A 19,547-nucleotide genomic window follows, 5' to 3' on the forward strand; every position below is an offset into this window, starting at 1 on the left:
GTCTTGCCGCTGCCGCGCTGCCTTGTGGGAGCATGGGATTGGCCTAGGATGCCGCGGGGAGCCGCGGTACCTTGTGGGAGAGCAGAAGAATGGCGGCGCCCGTAAGGCGGACTCTGTTAGAGGCGGCGAAGGGCTGGCGGCGGTTCGAGGGGCACTGGGCCGGTAGCCTTGGCTCCCGCAGCCTGGCCCCTGCGGCCGCACCCTTGAGCAGCGGGTCTCCATGGCGCTTGGTGGGCGCGTTGTGCCTGCAGCGGCCACCGTTGGTCTCGAAGCCGCTGACCCCATTGCAGGAAGAGATGGCGGCTCTACTACAGCAGGTAGGATTGAGGTGCAGCTCACAGCTTCTAGGAGGCTCTTGGGGGAACCAATAGAGACACGTGGGCCTGGGTTCCATCACGACTCCGGCACCAGTTAGTCCGAGTGTCCTTGAGCAAGTCTTATCTCCTCTCTGAACTTCAGGGTATTTACCTGCGCTCTGGTATCTACCTTCCTGGGTTGTTTTGGTGCATAGAAGGCGTTCATTAAAAGATAGTTTGTTTTCCTTATTCTTTATTGTCACGTTAGGCAGCTCTTTGGAAAATGGTTTCCCTTTTCATTGCACACGCTAGGTATGCGGTGGTGAAGAAGACGGACGTCTCTCTCCTAGGTCGTCAATAATGTAGAGAGGAGAAAGTCTGATGTGATGTTTTAGGAGAAGGCAGTGGGCACATCGATAAAATGGTGCGATCAAGGCTGTCTGAGGGCCAAGTGAGAAAACAAGGGCAAGTATTCAGTGTAGTGGCTGTGAGGGGCTTAAATCACCTCAGATACTGACTGAAGGTTGTTTTCCCAGAGTCTGAGATGTTTTGTGTCTTGGCTACTGAGAGTTCGAAACTTCAGTTTGTGCTTTTTACTTGGTTTATTAGTTTATTCTGCAAACACTTTATTAATCATTTTCTAGATAATCCATTACCACCTGCTTTGTACAGACACTGTGCTAAGTGGTAGGCACGCAGTAGTGAGTAAGACAGACATGCCTTTGGTTTTCAGACTATTCAGTCTAGTGGAGGTGGACCAAGTCAGTAACCAAATAATCACATGACTGTATAACTGCAGATCTTGTTAAGTGTCATAAAGGAAGATACAGGATACTGTAAAAGGTTTAACAGGGGTATCTAATTTGATTTTATGGGCGGTGTCAAGGAATATCTCCCCAAGAAAGTGATATTTAAATTGAAATCTGAAGGATAAGCAGGAATTTCTTAGAAAAACATGAGGGACAACATTCTAGGAAGAAGGGACAGCGCCTGTACAAATTCTGTGGGGCAGGAAAATCCATGATGAGATTTTGATAGAAGACTGATAGGATGGGAGCATAGTAAGTGGGCAGGAAATGCCTGTCCCAGTTTTCTGTTCTTTGAAGCAGCTTGACCTTCAATCACCTTCTAACATTTTAGCAAATGTAGCCCAAGCCCAAAGTGCAGGTGACCTTTCTTCTTTGGTTCTTTTTCCATGGTGTTTTGATTGTATGTCTGGTTATGATGAGTGGTAAAGTTCTTTGTCAAGCGTGCTATAGCTCTGTTTTCTACTCTGCCTGTGGCTTTCTTTTTTTGTCCTTTTAATTTTCCCAGATTGAGGTAGAGAGAAGTATGTATTCAGACCATGAGCTTCGTGCTTTGGATGAAGCCCAGCGACTGGCAAAGAGGAAAGCTGACTTGTATGATGAAGAAGAAGACGGACAGAATGTACTGTTGGTGCAGGATTTGGAAGATGTATGGGAGCAGAAATTCCTACAGTTCAAACCTGGAGCTCGCATAACAGGTTTGTGGTCTTTTCAGGCCAGCAAGAGACAAGGGAAGGGGTGGTTAGGTATTTTGGTTCCCAGACAGAGAACATTTGCTTAGCCGTTACTTTGTGTTGTAAGTAACAAGTAATTGCAAAACTTCTTTCAGGTTGGTGAAGAATAAATTATTTTCCCTGTTCCTCACATCTACGCTAATATCATTTTTAAAGGCCTTTGTTATTTTTGAGCGGGAGGTAAGGGTGCTGGTGGGATAGCCTCTTCTCTCTCAGTTGAACTTCATGAATGTTACCTGAGTTTAACTCCAGTTTGGGAGTGAGAACGGGAGGGAGATTAAACCTTTCCCATTAGTTTCCTGTGTTTTATCTGAAATCCTTCCTAAAGCAGAGGATTGAGCTCTCTTATCTTAGTTCATACGTGAAGACTGAAGAACAGAGAAAGTCGGGCCTAGTGAAGTCAGTAATAGTGTCAAACCCAGCGAAGTTGTGGTGTTTGAAGTAGTGTGGGTGTAGCTTCTTTTCCAAAGGCTCAAAGAACTTTGTGTTGTGCTCCTCAAAGGAGAAGTTCAGCTTTTGGTCTTCTCTTCTTACATTGTAGTTTTCTCAAGATTGTGAGACCCTGCCCTGAAAGAGGTACGAATTAGATGCGTCAGGGTTGTAATTTGATTATAAGAGGACAGAGGTTGTGGCTTCGAGGTACAGTCTGCCTCAAAGGAAGATTGTAAAATTCTTTTCTCCTTGGTTCTGGCAGATCACAGACTTCTTGTCTTTTTTGACCCCCTTTTCTTCACAGAAGCTGATGAAAAGAACGACAGAACCTCGCTGCACCGGAAGCTAGACAGGAATCTTGTTCTATTGGTCAAAGAGAAGCTTGGAGACAAGGATGTGTGGATACTTCCCCAGGCCGAGTGGCAGCCTGGGGAGACCCTCCGAGGAACAGCTGAGCGAACCCTGGCCACACTGTCAGGTGAGTTCTCTGCCCTCCTCTGAACTTCACAAGACTCCCTTCCGACTCAGTCCCAGGCTGACTTACGAGGATGGCTTTAAGGGTTGGAGGTGGGTCATTGATGGAAACTTTGATGTCTCTAAACATTTCAGCTAGAAAGAATTCTTATGTCTTCTTTTCTTTCTTTATATTATAGCACATCGGTCTTATTGATGGCAGAAGAAACAATTCTTTCTTTCACTTGTAAAATGTATTCGCTTTATTGAACTCTATATATTTTTTTTCTACTCTTTGTGTGGGTTGAATTTTTTCCCCCCTAAAATCTACATTTTCATTCTCTAACTACTAACATCCACATGGCAGTTGCTTCTGAAGGGAAAGGAAGAGGTCCATCTACAGGTTTGGATCTTGAAGTTTCAGTCAGTGGCCCTTTTCTTTATAAAGACTCTGAGGGTCTTAGTGCCAAGCCAGAAAGGTTGGAGAAACTGCTGGCTTGGCTGAGTGGCTCTTGTTGTTTGGCCTTCACCTCGTCTGCGGAACTCAGGAGTTTGGTTGTATGTCCTTCCTCCCCGCATGTCTCTGTTTCCGCGGGCCGGTTGCAAAGTGGTGCTTCTTCGTGGTTGCCCTTCATCAGTAAATTTAACAACTGCTTTCGTAGCTGAAGAGCGGAGAGCTTCAACTTCTCAGTAAGACTTGTTGTCTTCCCAACAGAGTATAAAACATTCATCTTCAGGTTTCCACGCTTTTACGTATTCCACAGGGATGGATTGTTGTAGTACTTTTCCTGGTTTCGTTGGCCCAGATCTTCTCTTGAGCCCACTGTTGTGAAATACCTTATCATAGTGGGTAGCTACGACGGATCCTGCCGTCTTGGTGGGTCCTACTCGTTGCCTTCGGTGGGATTTCTGTCTCCGTTTGGAACACCAGTGAAACTAACAGTGCAGACAGTATTTGCAGGATCAATATCTATAGTAAAATGGTTTTCAGTTTTTACACCACTGAAAGCTTCATTATTTATTGTTCATAAAACAGATCAGAAGTTGCTGTTTGGCTTTCTCTTTTCCCACGTTTTTGATTATTTTAATCTGGATTTCTTGAGGAAGTGGATTTCCTTTAATCTCCACATAGGATGGATCTTTTCCTGATCTGCTTTGTGTAGAGTTATCTTTTCCTCTTTTTTTTTTTTAAGCTACAGCATTGTGCTGAGAGGCTAAATGACATGAAGTGTCTTTAGCTCTTTCATATTTAGAATATGGTCTGTCACAGATTCACTCTTTAGCCCATACTTCAGATCTTGAAGAAGTACTCAGTCTTCTAGAACCTCTGTTTCTAAGTCACTGTGTTCTAAAATTAGCTTTGAAGTTTGAGTGTCTCTTTGAAAATGAGGACATTTTTCATTTCCTTGGCTGTCTGCTGTCATTTTGAGGAAGATATTTTGGTGGCTCAGTATTTGACAGACTGTATTATCCTTGATGAAGCTGTTTCCCCTCAGATTTAGGTTCTGCCTCAGGGCCCAGCACAGAGGCAGCCAGTTGAAAAGTACCCAGACTTTCTATGAAAGAGGCTTATTTGCTTCTCTTCAAATAGTTGGCTTGAGGGGCAAGCATTCAATTCAACACAAATCTAGGGGGCTGCTCAAATACCCTCTGGGGACGCTGGCAGGCGCCATCCCTGTTCCTTCTCTGCTTCCCCCCCCCCCCCCCCCCCATTTAAAACTTTAGTGTGTACTTTCAAAAGTGAGAATCCTGCCACGCTCAGCTTGCACCTCTTCTTATCCTGGCAGCCTTGCTTGCTGGCCCGACACTTAACTCAGTTACCCAGCTAGAAACCTCAGAGTTCTCTTTGGCTTCGGTCTGACCTCCAGAGCTTCTTGAGTCCTGTCTGGTCTGAATATTCCTCTCTCTATTCTCACAGCTTTAGCTGTCACCCCTTTTGCTCCTCACCAGGTCAGGGGTTCTCAGCCTTGGCACTGTTGACATTGGGGCTGGGTAATTCTTTGTGGGGGCTGTTCTGAGCGTTGTAGGATTCAGTAGCATCCCTGACCTCTACCTGCTAGATGCCAGTACACTCGCCCATCCCCCACTCCCCCTAGTGTGACAGCCATGACAACCAAAAATGTCCCTAGATGTTGCCACGTATTACCTGGGGACTCAAGTCATGGTGGTTGAGAACCACTGCACTGGACCTTTGAAATAGTTGCCCAAAAAGCTCCCCCTTGCTTTCATGTCATGCTCTTCAGTGTTGCCAGAATGAGCGTTCAGACACAGGTCCCTTGTCCCTTCTCTGCCTGGGTTTCCCATAAAGGTTCAGACTTTGGAGCATGGCCCACAAATCCGTTCGCTCTGGTCCTGAGGTTGCCGGTCTTCCATCTGGCCGCACATCGCCGTATATTCTGAATTCCAACCCAGCAGACCTTCTGCGTTCCTCGAATAACGTGGTCATGTGTGCGTCTCTGTTTTGTGGCATGCTGGTCTCTGACCGGAGCGGTTTACTCCTCCCTGGTCTGACTGCTCAATTTTGAAGACTCAGCTTGTACATTGTACCTTCCGTGGTAGAACCTTCTCCAAGCCCCTTGGTAGACAGCTACTCCTCCTTCTAGGCTTCCATAGAATTTGTGTGTGCCTTTATTCGTTTTATGCAACAAACGTTTACTCTGAGCCTGCCGTTTGCCAGATGCTCTTCAGGCCGTGGGGTCACAGCGACAAACGGGACACTACCCCAGCTCTGTGCGAGCTTGTGTTCTAGTGAAGAATACGCCCTGTCACTTCCTCCATCGCCTGGCAATTGTTTATTGACACATATCTCTCCCCAGCCAGAATTATGACTCCCTTGGAGGGACGGACAGTATCTGTTCTTCCCCATCATCCCAGCTCCCATCAGGTACCTGGCTCACTGCTCGCGTGTTTACCGAGGATGTAGATTTGGCAGGATCGGTTCCCAGTCACCTTACTTGCCCTGCCACTGGCACAAGCACGTGCTAACGAAGCAGCAGCCCCGTCGGTCCTTCCCCAATCTGCGAGAGAGGGGGTGAGACAGAATGGAGTGGGTGGGGACCTTAGCTGTGCTCCCATGTCCTCAGCTGTCACCTAGGAGGTGGCATCTGGGTTTCTCGCCAGGATCACTGTGTTCAGATCCTCTGCTTCTCTCACACAGTCATGACTGATGCTGGCTCAGCTCTGCCTCCTGTGAGCCACGTGGACAGGCTTCCATCTCGGCACCCACTTTCCTCCTTTTAATATTCCCGTTGCAATAATTAAATGTGAGGGGAAATGTATAAAAGAGGTATTGACATTAAATGGGTGCATAACAAACAAAACGTGTTGATTGCGAAGTTATTAAAATGGTAAATAATATAAAATGATTAAAGTGGCGAAGAAAAGCTCACGAAATATAAAAGTATATGTACGTGTAAAAGTCGGAGTCCATTTATTTCCTGCTTGTTGGAACCTCCCTTCCCAAGTCCTTCTGCAAGATGGAATTCCTAGAGGTGGGCTAAATGCTCAAGGATGGCCACTTAACTATTTGATAAGTACGACCCAGTTGTCCTGCAGAGTGTCCGTAACATTTGACCTTTTCAGGAGTGGTGTAGTGGAGCGTCTGTTTGTCTAGACCCCACCAACATATATAATCATCTCTTTTTAATTTTTGCCTATCTTAGTAAAACGTCTCTTCTGGATTAGGGTTTTCCTGATTGCTAGTGAGATTGACCATGTTTTCAAGTGTTTATTGGCATTTGTACTTACTTGTGAGTGCCTATTTAAATTTTTTTAATGTTTATTTTTTAATTTTTCTTTTTAAAAAATTTTTAAAATGTTTATTTGTTATTTTTGAGAGAGAGCGAGAGAGAGACAGAGCACGAGCAAGGCACAGCAGAGAGAGAGGGAGACAGAATCTGAAGCAGGCTCCAGGCTCGGCTCTGTCAGCACAGAGCCCATTGCAGGGCTCAGATGTCATGAACTACTAAATCATGACTTGAGCTGAAGTTGGATGTCCAACCGACTGAGCCACCCAAGCGCCCCTGTTTATTTATTTTTGGAAGAGGGAGCGAGACAGCTTGAGTCGGGGAGAGGCAGAGAGAGAGGGAGACACAAAAGCCAAAGCAGGCTCCAGGCTCTGAGCTGTCAGCACAGAGCCTGATGTGGGGATTGAACTCACTAACCAACTGCAAGATTGTGACCTGAGCCGAAGTCGTATGCTTAACCTACTGAGCACCACGGCTCCACTGTGAGTGCCTATTTAGATTCTTCGCTCATTTTATAATGAACCATTTCTTTTTTCATATTGTTTGGCTTATATTTTTAATCTGTTTTTCCAGATTATAGAAAAATAATACATATTCATTGAAATAAGTGAAAAATTCAGGAAAGTATAAAGAAACTTTCTAATAACTCCATCACTGGTAGATACCCACTGCTGACATTGTGTGTGTGTGTGTGTGTTGCAGGTGAGCTCACCTCATACATAAATTCCTCATGTGATGCTAATAGTGTTTTTTGTTTGTTTTGGTTTTAGTATTGAGAGAAGCAATTCATTATATATGGTGCCTAGTAAATGTAGTAATATAGGATAAGAAATAATTTTCTGTCTCAGAGCAGTTACACCATTAACACTTTTCGGTGTATCCTGTTAGAAATCACAAGCACAGGGGTGCCTGGGTGGCTCAGTCGGTTGAGCGTGCAACTTTGGCTCCAGTCATGATCTCTCAGTTTGTGGGTTCGAGCCCCACGTCAGGCTCTGTGCTGAAAGCTCGGAGTCTGGAGCCCGCTTCAGATTCTGTGCCTCCCTCTCTCTCTGTCCCTCCCCTGCTCACACTCTGTCTCTCTCTCAAAAATAAATAAACATTAAAAAAAAATTAGAAAACGAAAAAGAAATCACAAGCACATACATATCCCCTCCGGTTTTTGTTCTCCACGTAGTAGGAACATGGTTACATGCCTCCGTTTTCTCAGCTCGTAAGCATCTCTGTGTATCAGCACGGGAAGCCATAGCTTAGGCTTTCTGACACCAGCCAGCGGTTTCATAATAGGCATGTACCGCAGTTCTCCTTACCAGTCTGTTGCTTTTTACAAATAAGCTGTAGTGAACATCCACTAATACTCGCCTTTGCTCACATGCGCAGAGAAACCATCTGGGGGGATCAAGTTCTAGGAGCAGAGTCTCTGGATGAAAGGGTACGCCTACTTGAAATTGATAACTCTCATCAAAGGTGACGGTTAATACTAATTTCTACCCTGGCAACATACATGAGAGTGCTGGTTTTTCTCTTATCCTTGACAGGCGGCGTATAGCTCAAAGTTTTGGGACTTGGGTAATAATGACACGTTGTTGTTTGAATTTACGTTTCTTTAATTGAATAAGACTGAGCATCTTTCAAAGAGTTTATAGGTCAGTGATATTTATTTTTGTGTGGAAGGTCCTGCTTATATGCTTAGTTCATTTTTCTTTTAGATTTGTTGGCTTCTTCCTCATTGATCTCTAAGTACTTCTTATACCTGAAGATATTCTATTGTGGAGCGTGTCAAAAATATTTTTCTCAGTGTGTCATTTTTGCCTTTCACTTTTATGCTTTGTTTTTCCTGGTAGAAATTTTATGTAAATACATAGTTTTCTGTTTTACGGATTTTTTGAATTTTGTGTCTTGGTTAGGGTTTTCCCTCTCGAAAATGGTACGGAAAGTATCCCACAGTTTTTTCTAGTACCCTTTTGGCTTCTTTTTTCATTAATGAAAAATTTGAAGAGACAGAACAATTCAGGAAGTATTAAACATCCATGATCCAGAATGAACAATCCTTTTATGAAAGTTAAATGTCTGTTGTTAAATCTTGGATCTGTATGGTGTCAATTTTGATGTGAGGACTGAGATTGGTGGAATCCAGCTTTATTTTTCCTCTTCAGCCAGTTCTCCAGATGCCATTTAGTAATTAATCTATCCTTTCCCTGTCCTCTGAAGTGCTTGGTTGGGGTTAACCCTCGTTATAGGTTGCAGATAATATCTATCCATCTGTCTTTGTCTTTTAACTTTGGTTATGTTTTCACCCTACGGAAGTCAAATTGGGTCTTTTTCATGCTTTTCAAGTAACCCTCCCTTTAAGAGGCTAATGAGCTTTGCTTTACAGATACCAAGTGTCTTGGTCCTTCATCAGCAGACTGTGGCCGGGCTGAGTCTAGAAGCTTGGTGCTGTGACTCCAGGTAGTGGCATTTGAACTGCATTGCTGACTTCAGTTTGAAGGCAGTATCCTGGCAAGTGTGATAGACCCAGCGAATCTGGAGCCGGAGCCCGAGGCCACGGGCCAGGAGCATTTGGATGGAGACGGGAAGAGGCTCTTCAGGAATGACCCTCATCCTCACTCCTCACTCCTCACTCCCAGGGATTGCTTTTACCTCTCGCGGGAAATGGCTCTCACAGAGACCCCCTGTGACTTGGGGAGCCAGAGTGAACAGGTGGGTGTGTCCTTATCTTCCAATTCTGTTTCTTCCCCATCCCCCCCCTTCAGAAAAAAAAGTGGAAGCCAAGTTCCTGGGAAACGCCCCCTGTGGCCACTACAAGTTCAAGTTCCCTCAGGCAATGCGGACAGAGAGTAGCCTCGGGGCCAGAGTATTCTTCTTCAAAGCACTGCTCCTAACCAGAGGAGACTTCTCCCAGGCCTGGAAGAAGGGCCAGCATGTCTGGGTCTGTAAGGAAGAGCTGGGCGACTATTTGAAACCGAAGTACCTGGCCCAGGTTAGGAGATTTCTCTTGGACCTCTGACGAACAGTGCTGCTGTGGACAGTGCTCGAACAGGCCTGCGACCGGGGCCTCAAGGACACTATGTGCTGGCTCCGTCTTTGCAGGGAACATCGTGCAACAAACTCAGAGAAATAAACGAGTTTATTCTTGTGTGGGTCTTGGCTGATTTCTCCTTTGAGAACGACTGGCTTTTCCCTGTGAAGAGAGGGCCGTCTCTTAGGGCGCCTTTCGCTTGTGTCCAAGCTGATAATTGAGTGTTGCGTTACTTCATAGTGAATCAGCTGGCTCCCTGGGCCCAGAAAGAGAACCCAAGGAAGGAAACTGAACTTCTAAAAGCCTTGAGGTCTGTGAAAGCTTCTAGGCTCAGGCAAAAAAAGAAAAAAAACCGAGTTCTGTGCAGTGTCTTAGCCTCTATCCATTTTGTGTTTTTCTCCCTTTGTACTTGATATGAAAGTCTAGCCTAGGAAATAATTTCTTCCTTTGTTTTTTTCTTTTGGTTTTTATTTTCTTTTTTCATTTTTTTTAAACATTTTATATTTAAGCAGAATTTAATCATATCTGTTCTGAGACAGTCATGTGAATAAGCAGGTCGGACTGTTATCTCCCTTTTATCAATGGTGGAATCTTGGCCGCACAGGACTTGGCCCCACGTCTTAACGGCACTGAGGGTGCAGGAGGAGAATGCTGATCTCTTGCCTCTGCGTCGGGGCTCCTGATCCCTCCCTGTGTTGCTTGAGTCCTCACTGGTTGCTGGCACACAGAGGGCACCCAGGGAACATTTGCTAAATGAGTGGAAGAGAGGGAGCGTCTCAGGCCTGCCTGTGTCTGCACGGGATGGTGGTTCCACTAGCAAGGCTCCCTGGCTCCCAGTCCTGGCTCCCAGCTCCCTGGTTTCCTCTCACACAGCCTTCTGGGTTGAACAGACGGGCCCGTGTGATGTAAGCTAGTGGACTGGGATTTCTGTTTCTGCTTCAGACATAGCCTTGTGTTCTTCCCCGGGGTCAGGTAGATTGCTTTCCAAGGTCAAAGTTGAGGTGTCTCCTCCTGACAATGCCCTCCTTCCCATGTACCTCCTGCACGTGCTCTTTCCCCTCATTGCAGATGGAGATGTCCCCTAGCTGAGGCTTGCTGATCTCATGGGCAGTAGTACCACCCTGGGAGTGAAACCTGGCCACCAGGAGAGGGTAAGTCCAGACATAGGACCAGGAGTGCATTTCTCTTTCTGGGATTTGGAGTGAGTTGTAGAGGTGAACATATTTGCTACCTCAGGGAACTCCAGCCTAGAAGGGAAGGGATCCCCAGGGTGAGGTGGAGACTGTGATATCATGATTTATATATGTGTGTGTGTGTGTATAAGAATGTATGTTTTTGTTCTCTGTACCTATTCCTTGCACAGAACTCCTATGCAATTAGTGGTTTTGAGAGCAATCAAGTTGTCTTATGTTAACGAGGTGAAGTTTAGAAAGCCCCTTGGTAACCTAAGGATGGGAGCTGATTGCTGGGGAAGCCAACCTTGTGACAGAGAGTTGGAACTTTCAGTCCAACCCCGTGACCTGGGAGGGAGAAGGGCAGGAGTTGGAGTTCAATCACCAGTGGCCAGTGATGTAGTCAGTCTTGCCTGTGAAATGAACCCTTCACAAAATTCCAAAAGGATAGTGGATGGTCTTCTGACAGCTTCTGGGGTTGGCGAGCACGTGGGAATTTGGGGAGGGTGGTGCACTCCCAAGACAGCATGGTGTTTCTGTACCCTTTCCCGTAGCTTGCCCAGCGCATCTCTTCTATCTGGCCGCTCCTGAGTTAGGTCCTTTTGTAATAAACCAGTATTCTAGTAAGTAACGTATTTCTTGGAGTTCTGTGAGCCAATCTAGCAGATTAAGGGAACCCAAGATGGGAGGTCCTTGGAACATCTGATTGAACCAGTTGTCTGGAAGCACAAATACCTGGACAGGAGATTGGCATCTCAGGGATTGGAGGGGGTGGGGTGGGGTGGGGGAATCTGGTGGGATGGAGCCCTTAACCTGTGAGATCTCATGCTCGCTCCAGGTAGATGGTATCAGAATTGAGCTGAATTGTAGGACGTGCAGCTGGTGTCTGAGGAATTGCTTTGTGTTGGGGAAAAACTCACACGTTGGAATTGGTACCAGAATCTTAATGACTGTTCTTAAGATGCTCCGTTTTGTTATAAAGTTGCTTCTTTAATGGGAAGTAACATATATACAATTGGTAAATAGAGAAATGGTGTCAGGATAACCCAAAATTAGGTTAGCTCCTATAACATTTTCCCCAAAGCATTAATATTTTGAAGTGTTCAGGGACAGGATTGAATTACCTTAAGAAAAAAGCCACGAATTATATAGAAGTGCCTTCTTTTATTACGAATAGTGGCTGGTTTAGTAGCTTCAAAAAGCACTATTAGCGTTTCCACCGTGTTAGGCTGTCTGGGGAAATGGCGCGGAAAGAAAGATGCTGGGAAGGCATCCCCTTTGTTTTACAAAACTGATGAGAAAGCCCTTTCCTGGATCATGCTTTTTATTTTGATGGAAGTAGCTTCTGCACGTCAGGAAGAAGCATGAGGCCCGGGAGTAAAGGTGCGAGGAACCAGTGCACATGCCAGTGGGAGTTTAACTGCAGCGGTATCACTGGGTTTGGTTTTGTTTTATTTGTGCTCTGGCTGCAAAATCCCATAGCTTCTGCGTGGTCTGCCCTAACCCCCTTTCCCCAGAAGCCTTGTTATTTTTGGAGTGTGATTTTACAAAATGCAAGCTTTTTTGGCATTAGAGTTGAAATGACTGTGTATGCTGAATGCCAGCCTGAATCTTCCATTGGCTGCCAGACATGACCAGAAAATTGTTCCTAGTGTATCCTTAGGGACAAGATCTCCAGGGAGCCAAGAGGTGGTGTTCTCTGTGTTTTAGGGGATGAGCACCTTCCAGGAGAATGGTAGGAGGAAGTTTAAGCTGTGGGTTTTGGGGGTTAGGAGTTGCAGTTTGAGGTATGTTTGTGCACCCTTCGAAGAAAATGCCACTTAGAAGTGAGAACGCCCTTAGAAGCCCCTCTGGAAGTTGAGCCCCGACCTGGTCATTGCTCCCCAAGTGACTTCCAGTCACTTCATTTTTGTTTACCTTTGCTCGTTCTATGGAGGAAATATTACCACTCTTATAAACTTGTTTTCCTGGTAATTTATCGTCACGAGTAAGTTCCTCCTGTGCCTTTCCTGCTTCTGTACTTAGCACTTTATAGGACAAGGAGTTGTATGTCTGGCTCCAACACCTAACTGAACTTCCAAATCCCAGGACAGAGACTGCCTCATGGCCACACTTAAAAAAATATATTTTAAGTGAATCAGCCTCCTTCCCCTTAAGTGTTGAACTTCCTCCTGGGGGTCAGGAAACCTGGGTTTGGATTTGTCCTTTGACCTGAGGCAAGTGTCAGCCAAGAAGGAATTCATTGAAAATTTAAGCAAACAGGCATTTTATTTCGGCAATTAGCCTGCAACTTGGGATACACAGTCTCAGGTCAGAAACCTGACTGTGTCCTGAGGAAGACAGAGGGGCAGAGTGAAAAAGGGGAAAGGTCACAAGTACAGCTCTCCTTCAGGTCCTTTATGCAAAACAGGGATTAATGCTAGGTTAGCTGGGATTACTTGGGTTAATATGCAAATGAGGGATTGAATTGGTTCTTTTCAAAGTGAAGAATGGTGTGATGAGTAAGTGAAGTCCCTGCTGAGGGCTTGTAGCTGGCAGAAAGTTCCCAGTTCCTCCCATGAGGACGGGCCTGCACCTCGACCCTATTTCATTTTTAAAATGTTTATTTTGTGAGAGAGAGCGAGCGTTGCACACAAGAGCAGGAGAGGGACAGAGAGAGAGGGAGAGAATCCCAATCAGGCTGCGTATCACAACCATGAGATCACAGCTCAGCCTGAGCCAATATCAGGAGTCGGACACCCAGGCGCCCCCCCCCCCCCCCCCGACCCTATTTGAAAGGACGTTGTCTCAGCTAGGCTGGCTTGCTCCCTCCTGAAGTCTACACAAGTCTCTGTTGACAGAATGGAGAAACTGAACTAGTGTCAGTACCCACAGCATCTGTTTCTGTCTAAACCAGTAGGGCAGGCGTCATTATCCCTGGTTTATAGATGAGGAAGGAGACTCCAAGGGGCTGGTTAATGTGTGTAGCGTGACTCACTAGTGCATCGTGGGATCAGAGTCTGAACTCCAATCTATGCACCAAGCTAGTTCTTAAGTTCTCTTGACTTTACCTTTCTCATCTGTCAGAGGAAGACGGTATTATTTCTCAGGTAATGTGATACTTCACGTGAAAATACTTAGCACTGCGCACGGCTCGTAAACACTAAGTAAGAATGTTTCCCCTTTCCAGTGTATTTAGGCTCCTGAATTCTCCAGAGCCCCCTGTGTCCTCTTTAGCTTTTGTAGCTCCCATTTCCCACCTTGTCCAGGTGCTACCTTGTGGCAACCAAGCGTTTCTGACCGGTTTGGAAAGGGACATGGGAAATTGGAGATTAATGGATTCCAGTAGCCCTTTTCAAATTGGGTGGGTCGCACATGTGACTGGTTGGGCATGCCAGCACTGTCCCACCCTGGCCAGGAAATCCGGAGCTATTGCTAGGCGCTGGCCTGTGGGGCACCAACAACAGAGTGGACTTGGGGGCCCATCCTCTTACCCCAGCAGGGAGAAAACACAGCTTAAAAGGTCAGCAACCCAGTTATTAAGAGCTCACGGGTCACTAAGCTGCAAGCACACACAGCAAGATAGAGGCCGTTTGCCTAAAATCTTGGGGTGGCCTTGTACCCCCCTTCGCTGCGTTTCCTGGAAGCCTGGGGGATAACCCGTCACTGCAGGCTGGCAGTCACCCCCCCCCACCCCCCACCCCACCTTGGAATGTCAGTGCTTCAGACCACAGGAAGTGAAGGGGGGGGGAATTGCTCTTGTTTCCAGGAGAGGTGCCCCGGATACACAGGCACAGGGATAGGTCCAGACAGCTGAATCACTGCCACAGCCCAGGGCCTGAAGCTGGAGGTGCCCTGTGAGTCGGGCTGGGAACAGCCAGGGAGGCACTAGTCCAGAGCAGGGGATAGGTGTGCGTGCATACACACACACACACACACACACACACACACACACACACACACACCAGCTACCTTGTCTCAAGTCACCCTCAGATGGGCTGAAGGAGACAGCAGCAGGTTTTGTTTGGGGGATCCGGCAGTACAGACACACCACTGGTTGCTGAGGAATCAGATACCCAGGCCCCAAGTAGCTGCTGTGCGGTTGAAGAAGGGACTGAGGGGAGGGGAGGGGGGAGAGACCCCCGGGTTCTCCTTTGGCCCAGAAGGGGGAAAATGGCCCTAGTACAGTCAGATGAGGACCATTGAGGACAACAGGACTGGTGGACGAAATTGGGAACATCCTGGAAGTACAGGGTTTGGGAGGACACCTCCAGGTCAGGAAGTCTTGGGGTAGACGGGGCTGAGGAGAGGTGGAGTGGGTGGAGGGGAAGAGGAGTAAGGCAGGGCTTTGGGATTCAGCTGGGGTTGGATCTTCTGCACGAGCACCACAAGGTGGCAGAATTTGCTTGACAACCACTTTGTCCCTCAATCTCCCTGCGCCTGGCCTTAGGCTAATACCTGGGAGAGGCTCCTTGCCCAGGCTCTGCAGAACCGCCAGTGCCATGTCCCCTGGGATCAGGGGGGTAGCCTCAAGCTGACATGCAATCGGCCAGCACAGATGTGGGGCATGTTCTCCCACTCTGCCTCACTGGATTCTCCTGTCACCCACCCCTACGTGGCAACTTGTATTCTCACCACGTTTTGATCAGCAGAAAAGCTTGGGGAGGTGAAGGGACTCTGTGAAGGTCTCGTAGCCAATGTGTGGTGGAGCCATGATTGAACCCACAGCCGTGCTGCCTAGACAGTTACCTTTGCGTCATCTAGTTCCCGCATCTGTGGCCCAGGGGCAGTCTGCTGCAGACCCGTGGAGCCCTGGAAAGGCCTGAACTGGTGTAGTTTGGGAGAATATGGAAAGGATTTGGAGTTGAGAACAATGAGACTGCAGAGGTTGAAGCCACTGAACTCGGAGAATGACAAGAGTCACGGTCCTCAAGTTTGCATGCTACTTGTACAAGGGAAGGTGATCAGTCTCCTTTGGATTGGAGGTGGTGAGCTTGAAATGCAGGAGGAGGAATTTTAGGAAGACTACAACACGAGAAGAGTTCCTTCACATTTAGCCTTATTAAACATCAAAGTGAATTCCTGAAACATTCCAGTGACCGTTCAACAAATATTTCTGGAGGAGGTGGTGTGACTGCCAAGCACCGGGAATAAAATGTTGATCAAAATACTCTTGGCCAACGTTTTCTTGATGGTTTAGTGCTGCGGGTGGGGTTCAGGAAGCTGACTCATCCACCAGCGAAGGGAAACTGCCATGGGACCACAAGTCGTTTTTACCCAGCCTGGTCTGGGGCAGGGAGGGCATCTGGGCCACATGCGATGAAGCTGAGGCCTGAAGAATAAAGGCATGTGAGCTGGGGTGGGGGAGGGAGTAGCGAGCAGGTGCCCACAGAGGCCCTAAAGTTCTGTGGGGCTGGAGGGCAGTACATGTGGGTGTTATCTTATAGTGTCTTAAAGACAGCGTAAGAGTTGCATTGTTGGAAGGACGTTCATTACTTCCATCCTGCCAGGCAGGAGAATGGGTTCCATGATCTCTTATTACAGTGAAGCCACATCCATCCTGGGGGCTGGAACTGTAAAGTCAGTGCACAAATCATGGACAAAGTTCCTGTTGAACTATCCTTTAGAAAGAGGTCACATTAGGGGAATCCAACACGGCTAGTGTTTCTTCCAGTGATGGAATCAATTATGGTTGATTTGGTTGAGCTTAAGATTGCCCAATGGCTTGTGTTTAGGGGCTAGGTCAAATAAAATACTAGGACTCCTGTACCTGTTGCCAACGGGAAATTGAGTCAAGTGTATGTCTCCTGAGGAGAGGCCCAAATTGGGGCAATTTGGAAGAACACAAAAGGGATTTAGACTCACATTCAGTCATCAGGAGGTGCTCCCACAAAGCTAGGCATTCAGGATCCAAGGTGGTGTTTCCTCACCCATCTCAGGCTCACTCCAGAGCTGTCAGCACAGAGCCTGACGTGGGGCTCGAACCCACGAGCTGTGAGATTATGACCTGAGCTGAAGTTGGACACTCAACTGACTGAGCCCCAGTAATTTTAATTTTCAAAAGTCAAAGGTGCATATGGTGCCGTTCCATCGTATTTATTTGGTTCCCAATTGTTTCCGTAGCTCCCTGCGCAATCTCCTGGGCAGTGACTCATTATTAAACAACAAAACTTGTGTTTTAACTCATACCCCAAAGAGGCTTGGCCTTAAAGGTGACAAATTAGCACTTTATTTTTTCCTTTTTCTTTTCTTTTCGTTTCGTTTCGTTTCGTTTCTTTTTTAAGAAGAGAGATTTGCATTTTGGAAAAGTTCTTAAGCCAGCAATGGGAGTGCTTAAGTGATTAAGGTAATTCTGGCCTCAGCCTCTAAGACTATGGGGCGACTGTAGCGATGATTGTAGATTTTATGTGTGGCACACAAACTGGCAGAAAGCAGGTCCCAAAGCTTCACTGAGCTGTGTGGTTTCATCAATAAATTAAGAATTATTTTTTGCTAAAAAATAATTACGTGTTCTCTAGTCCCACCTCATATACATCCTTCTCCGAACACTGTCCTCCTAGCCTTTTTGTGTGCATACAAGACAATGAAAATTTTTACATGCATATCCATCCCCGACAAAGACACACGGCCACCTTTCCTCCCATGTCCATTGAGAACATTTCTGTACACTTCCTTCCTCCTTCCTGTCCCCACTTCTCACCAGTCTCTCACACAGCCACACACACCACACCCTTGAACATCATGCCACACAGCTTTCAGGATTCACATCACACATACACACAGCTTTGAGTGTTCACAGCACACACACACACACACACACACACACACACACCCAAGAGCTTTAAATATTCTTATCACACATACACATACTCTTGAATGTTCACATCACACACAAACCCTTGGATGCTTGCTTCTATCACACATTATACAAAACCTTGAAATCCATCTGATGCACACACACCCTCGAACAGTCACACTAAAACACACACACACACACACACTCTACACACATGCACACACGCACCTTTGAAACTGATAATGACATGCACATTTTTGAGCATTCACATCACACACAGACTTGAGTATTCACCTCACATGCTTGTTCGGGTCATTTGCCTGTTGCTCTCAGATCTGCTCCTCACCCTTTCCCTGCTGTGCTCTACAGTGTGTGTGTGTGTTTGTGTGTGTGTGTGTGTTTGCATGCGTGCGCGCGCCTGCACACATGCATGCGCTCATGTGCATCGAGGCAGGTGCTGCCCCCTGAAAATTGCATCTTCCAAGCCTTCTTGCCTCTGGGTTCCAGTTGGGTTTGTCCAGTAGGAGGTACTGGTGAGAGATGGGAGGGTAAAGGGGAGGGCCACGTATTTCTCCATATTCTTTGCCTTGGTGGTATTCCCAGCATCACTTCTGTGGACTCCTTCCCACTAGCAGCCTCCTTGTTGATCCCAGTTCCTGCAGGAAGGCCAAGACTCCAGACAGCACCCCCTCCTTCCCGTGTCCCTCCACTCATCTCTGGGTGGCTTCACCCTCCCCTGTTTTTGTTCAGTCTTTCCAACACTTGTGTCAGTAGTCACCTGTATTACAGTCCCTCTTCTGAACTACCTGGCATGGGCGACTTTTCCCTACCTGGACCCGACGGCTACTCGGCTGGTGTCCACATGTTAGGATTTTCTCTGCTGTGGCCAACAGATTTTCTTCTAACTGTGCTCAGATCTTTGTTGGATCAAATCCTGGCACGGAGTAGGTGTTCAGTATTTGTTGAATGAATGAGCATGGTGGCCCCTCCTCCCTGTTCCAGGATTTTTTGTGGGACAGAGCATGTTGTATCCCTGAACTAAGTGGCTCAGGGGCATCTTCAGCCCTCTCTGGGTGATCACAAATGACAGCAGTGAGCCTGGTCTCATGGGATCCGGGATATCTCAGCCAGGGCCCCTTTGGAGAGTGGAGTCATGGAAACTTTCAAGGAGCCTAATGTGTAACCAGATTTTGCATCAGCAGGCTAGACATGGTTTCAGAAACAAGGGGACTCTCAGTGCCTGTGATAAATAGAGAGGATGGAGGTGTCTCTCTTTCTCTAATGGTTTGGGTGCACCGACCCCCAAATCTAAATTCCTAGTTCTGAAACTGGGGCAAGGTGTTCTTTGTTTTAGCTTCCTTGCTTATGGAATCATGAGGAACTGTCACCCATCACTTAACTCCTGTCTACAACTTGTCAAAAGAGCTGCCTGACCTTGAACAAGTAATATGCCTCCGTGCAAACCTCGGCTTTCCCATCTGCAACGTAAGGAAGTTGGATTCACGATGCTGCTCGGGTTGCCACGGGCTGGTGGTTAGGTGTTGGTGATTGGGGTGGGTCCCAGGCAGTACATGCGTTGTCCACAGGGAGGCTCTACACGCAAATGCATACACAGCCCCGGACTCTGGGGGCCAAAAGCCCGTGGTGTCCTTCCGCCGAGCCTCCCTGCGTGTGAGTGCCTCTGAGTAGCCATCTGCCTGTTGCAAATTGACTTAAAGCACTGAAGGCCAAGGCAAACATGCAATGATATGGTGAGGCAGAAGTCACCAACTAAGGCATTAACACATTCGAGTGAGCTCATGAGGATTAGGCAGAATTACGAAGAGTTTGTGGGAGCCCAGGGGAGGGAAAATTTGAAAGGGAAGACAGAGCCAAGGAAAAAAGTAATAATGTCAGCATCCAAACACCTTCACAGGTATTTGATTCAATTTAACATGTTTTTGCTTTGAGCCAACTGTTACTCTACATCCTCTGTTGCCCAGTGGCCTACAATTATGTGGGCTTTACATTGTGCCTGAGGAAGGCAGGGCCATGTCAATATTCCTAATTGACAGACGAGGGGAGCTGAGAGCTGGGGACGCAAAGTGGCACGACCCTTGTCACACACCTGGGAA

The 19,547-nt window shown here is 47.0% G+C and overlaps 1 protein-coding gene and 1 pseudogene across 1 annotated transcript; one reads left to right on the forward strand and one right to left on the reverse strand.

Annotated features, from left to right (window-relative positions):
* The first annotated feature begins 32 nt into the window (after positions 1-32).
* MRPL46 (mitochondrial ribosomal protein L46) lies at positions 33-9,603 on the forward strand. Its single transcript, XM_030317423.1, has 4 exons — positions 33-317; positions 1,611-1,800; positions 2,573-2,746; positions 9,221-9,603. The coding sequence occupies exons 1-4, from the start codon at positions 90-92 to the stop codon at positions 9,472-9,474; spliced, it is 846 nt and encodes a 281-aa protein (XP_030173283.1). The 5' UTR covers positions 33-89; the 3' UTR covers positions 9,475-9,603.
* LOC115515961 lies at positions 3,142-4,829 on the reverse strand (annotated as a pseudogene).
* Positions 9,604-19,547: the final 9,944 nt, after the last annotated feature.

This window comes from Lynx canadensis, chromosome B3, assembly GCF_007474595.2.
Source record: "Lynx canadensis isolate LIC74 chromosome B3, mLynCan4.pri.v2, whole genome shotgun sequence".
Classification (NCBI taxonomy): domain Eukaryota; kingdom Metazoa; phylum Chordata; class Mammalia; order Carnivora; family Felidae; genus Lynx; species Lynx canadensis.

Excerpts from the sequence above, each read along its gene's own strand:
- MRPL46 (XM_030317423.1), top strand. The coding sequence starts at position 90 with ATGGCGGCGCCCGTAAGGCGGACTCTGTTAGAGGCGGCGAAGGGCTGG. Across the intron at positions 318-1,610 it reads TGGCGGCTCTACTACAGCAG|ATTGAGGTAGAGAGAAGTAT; the intron begins GTAGGATTGAGG and ends TAATTTTCCCAG. Across the intron at positions 1,801-2,572 it reads ACCTGGAGCTCGCATAACAG|AAGCTGATGAAAAGAACGAC; the intron begins GTTTGTGGTCTT and ends TTTTCTTCACAG.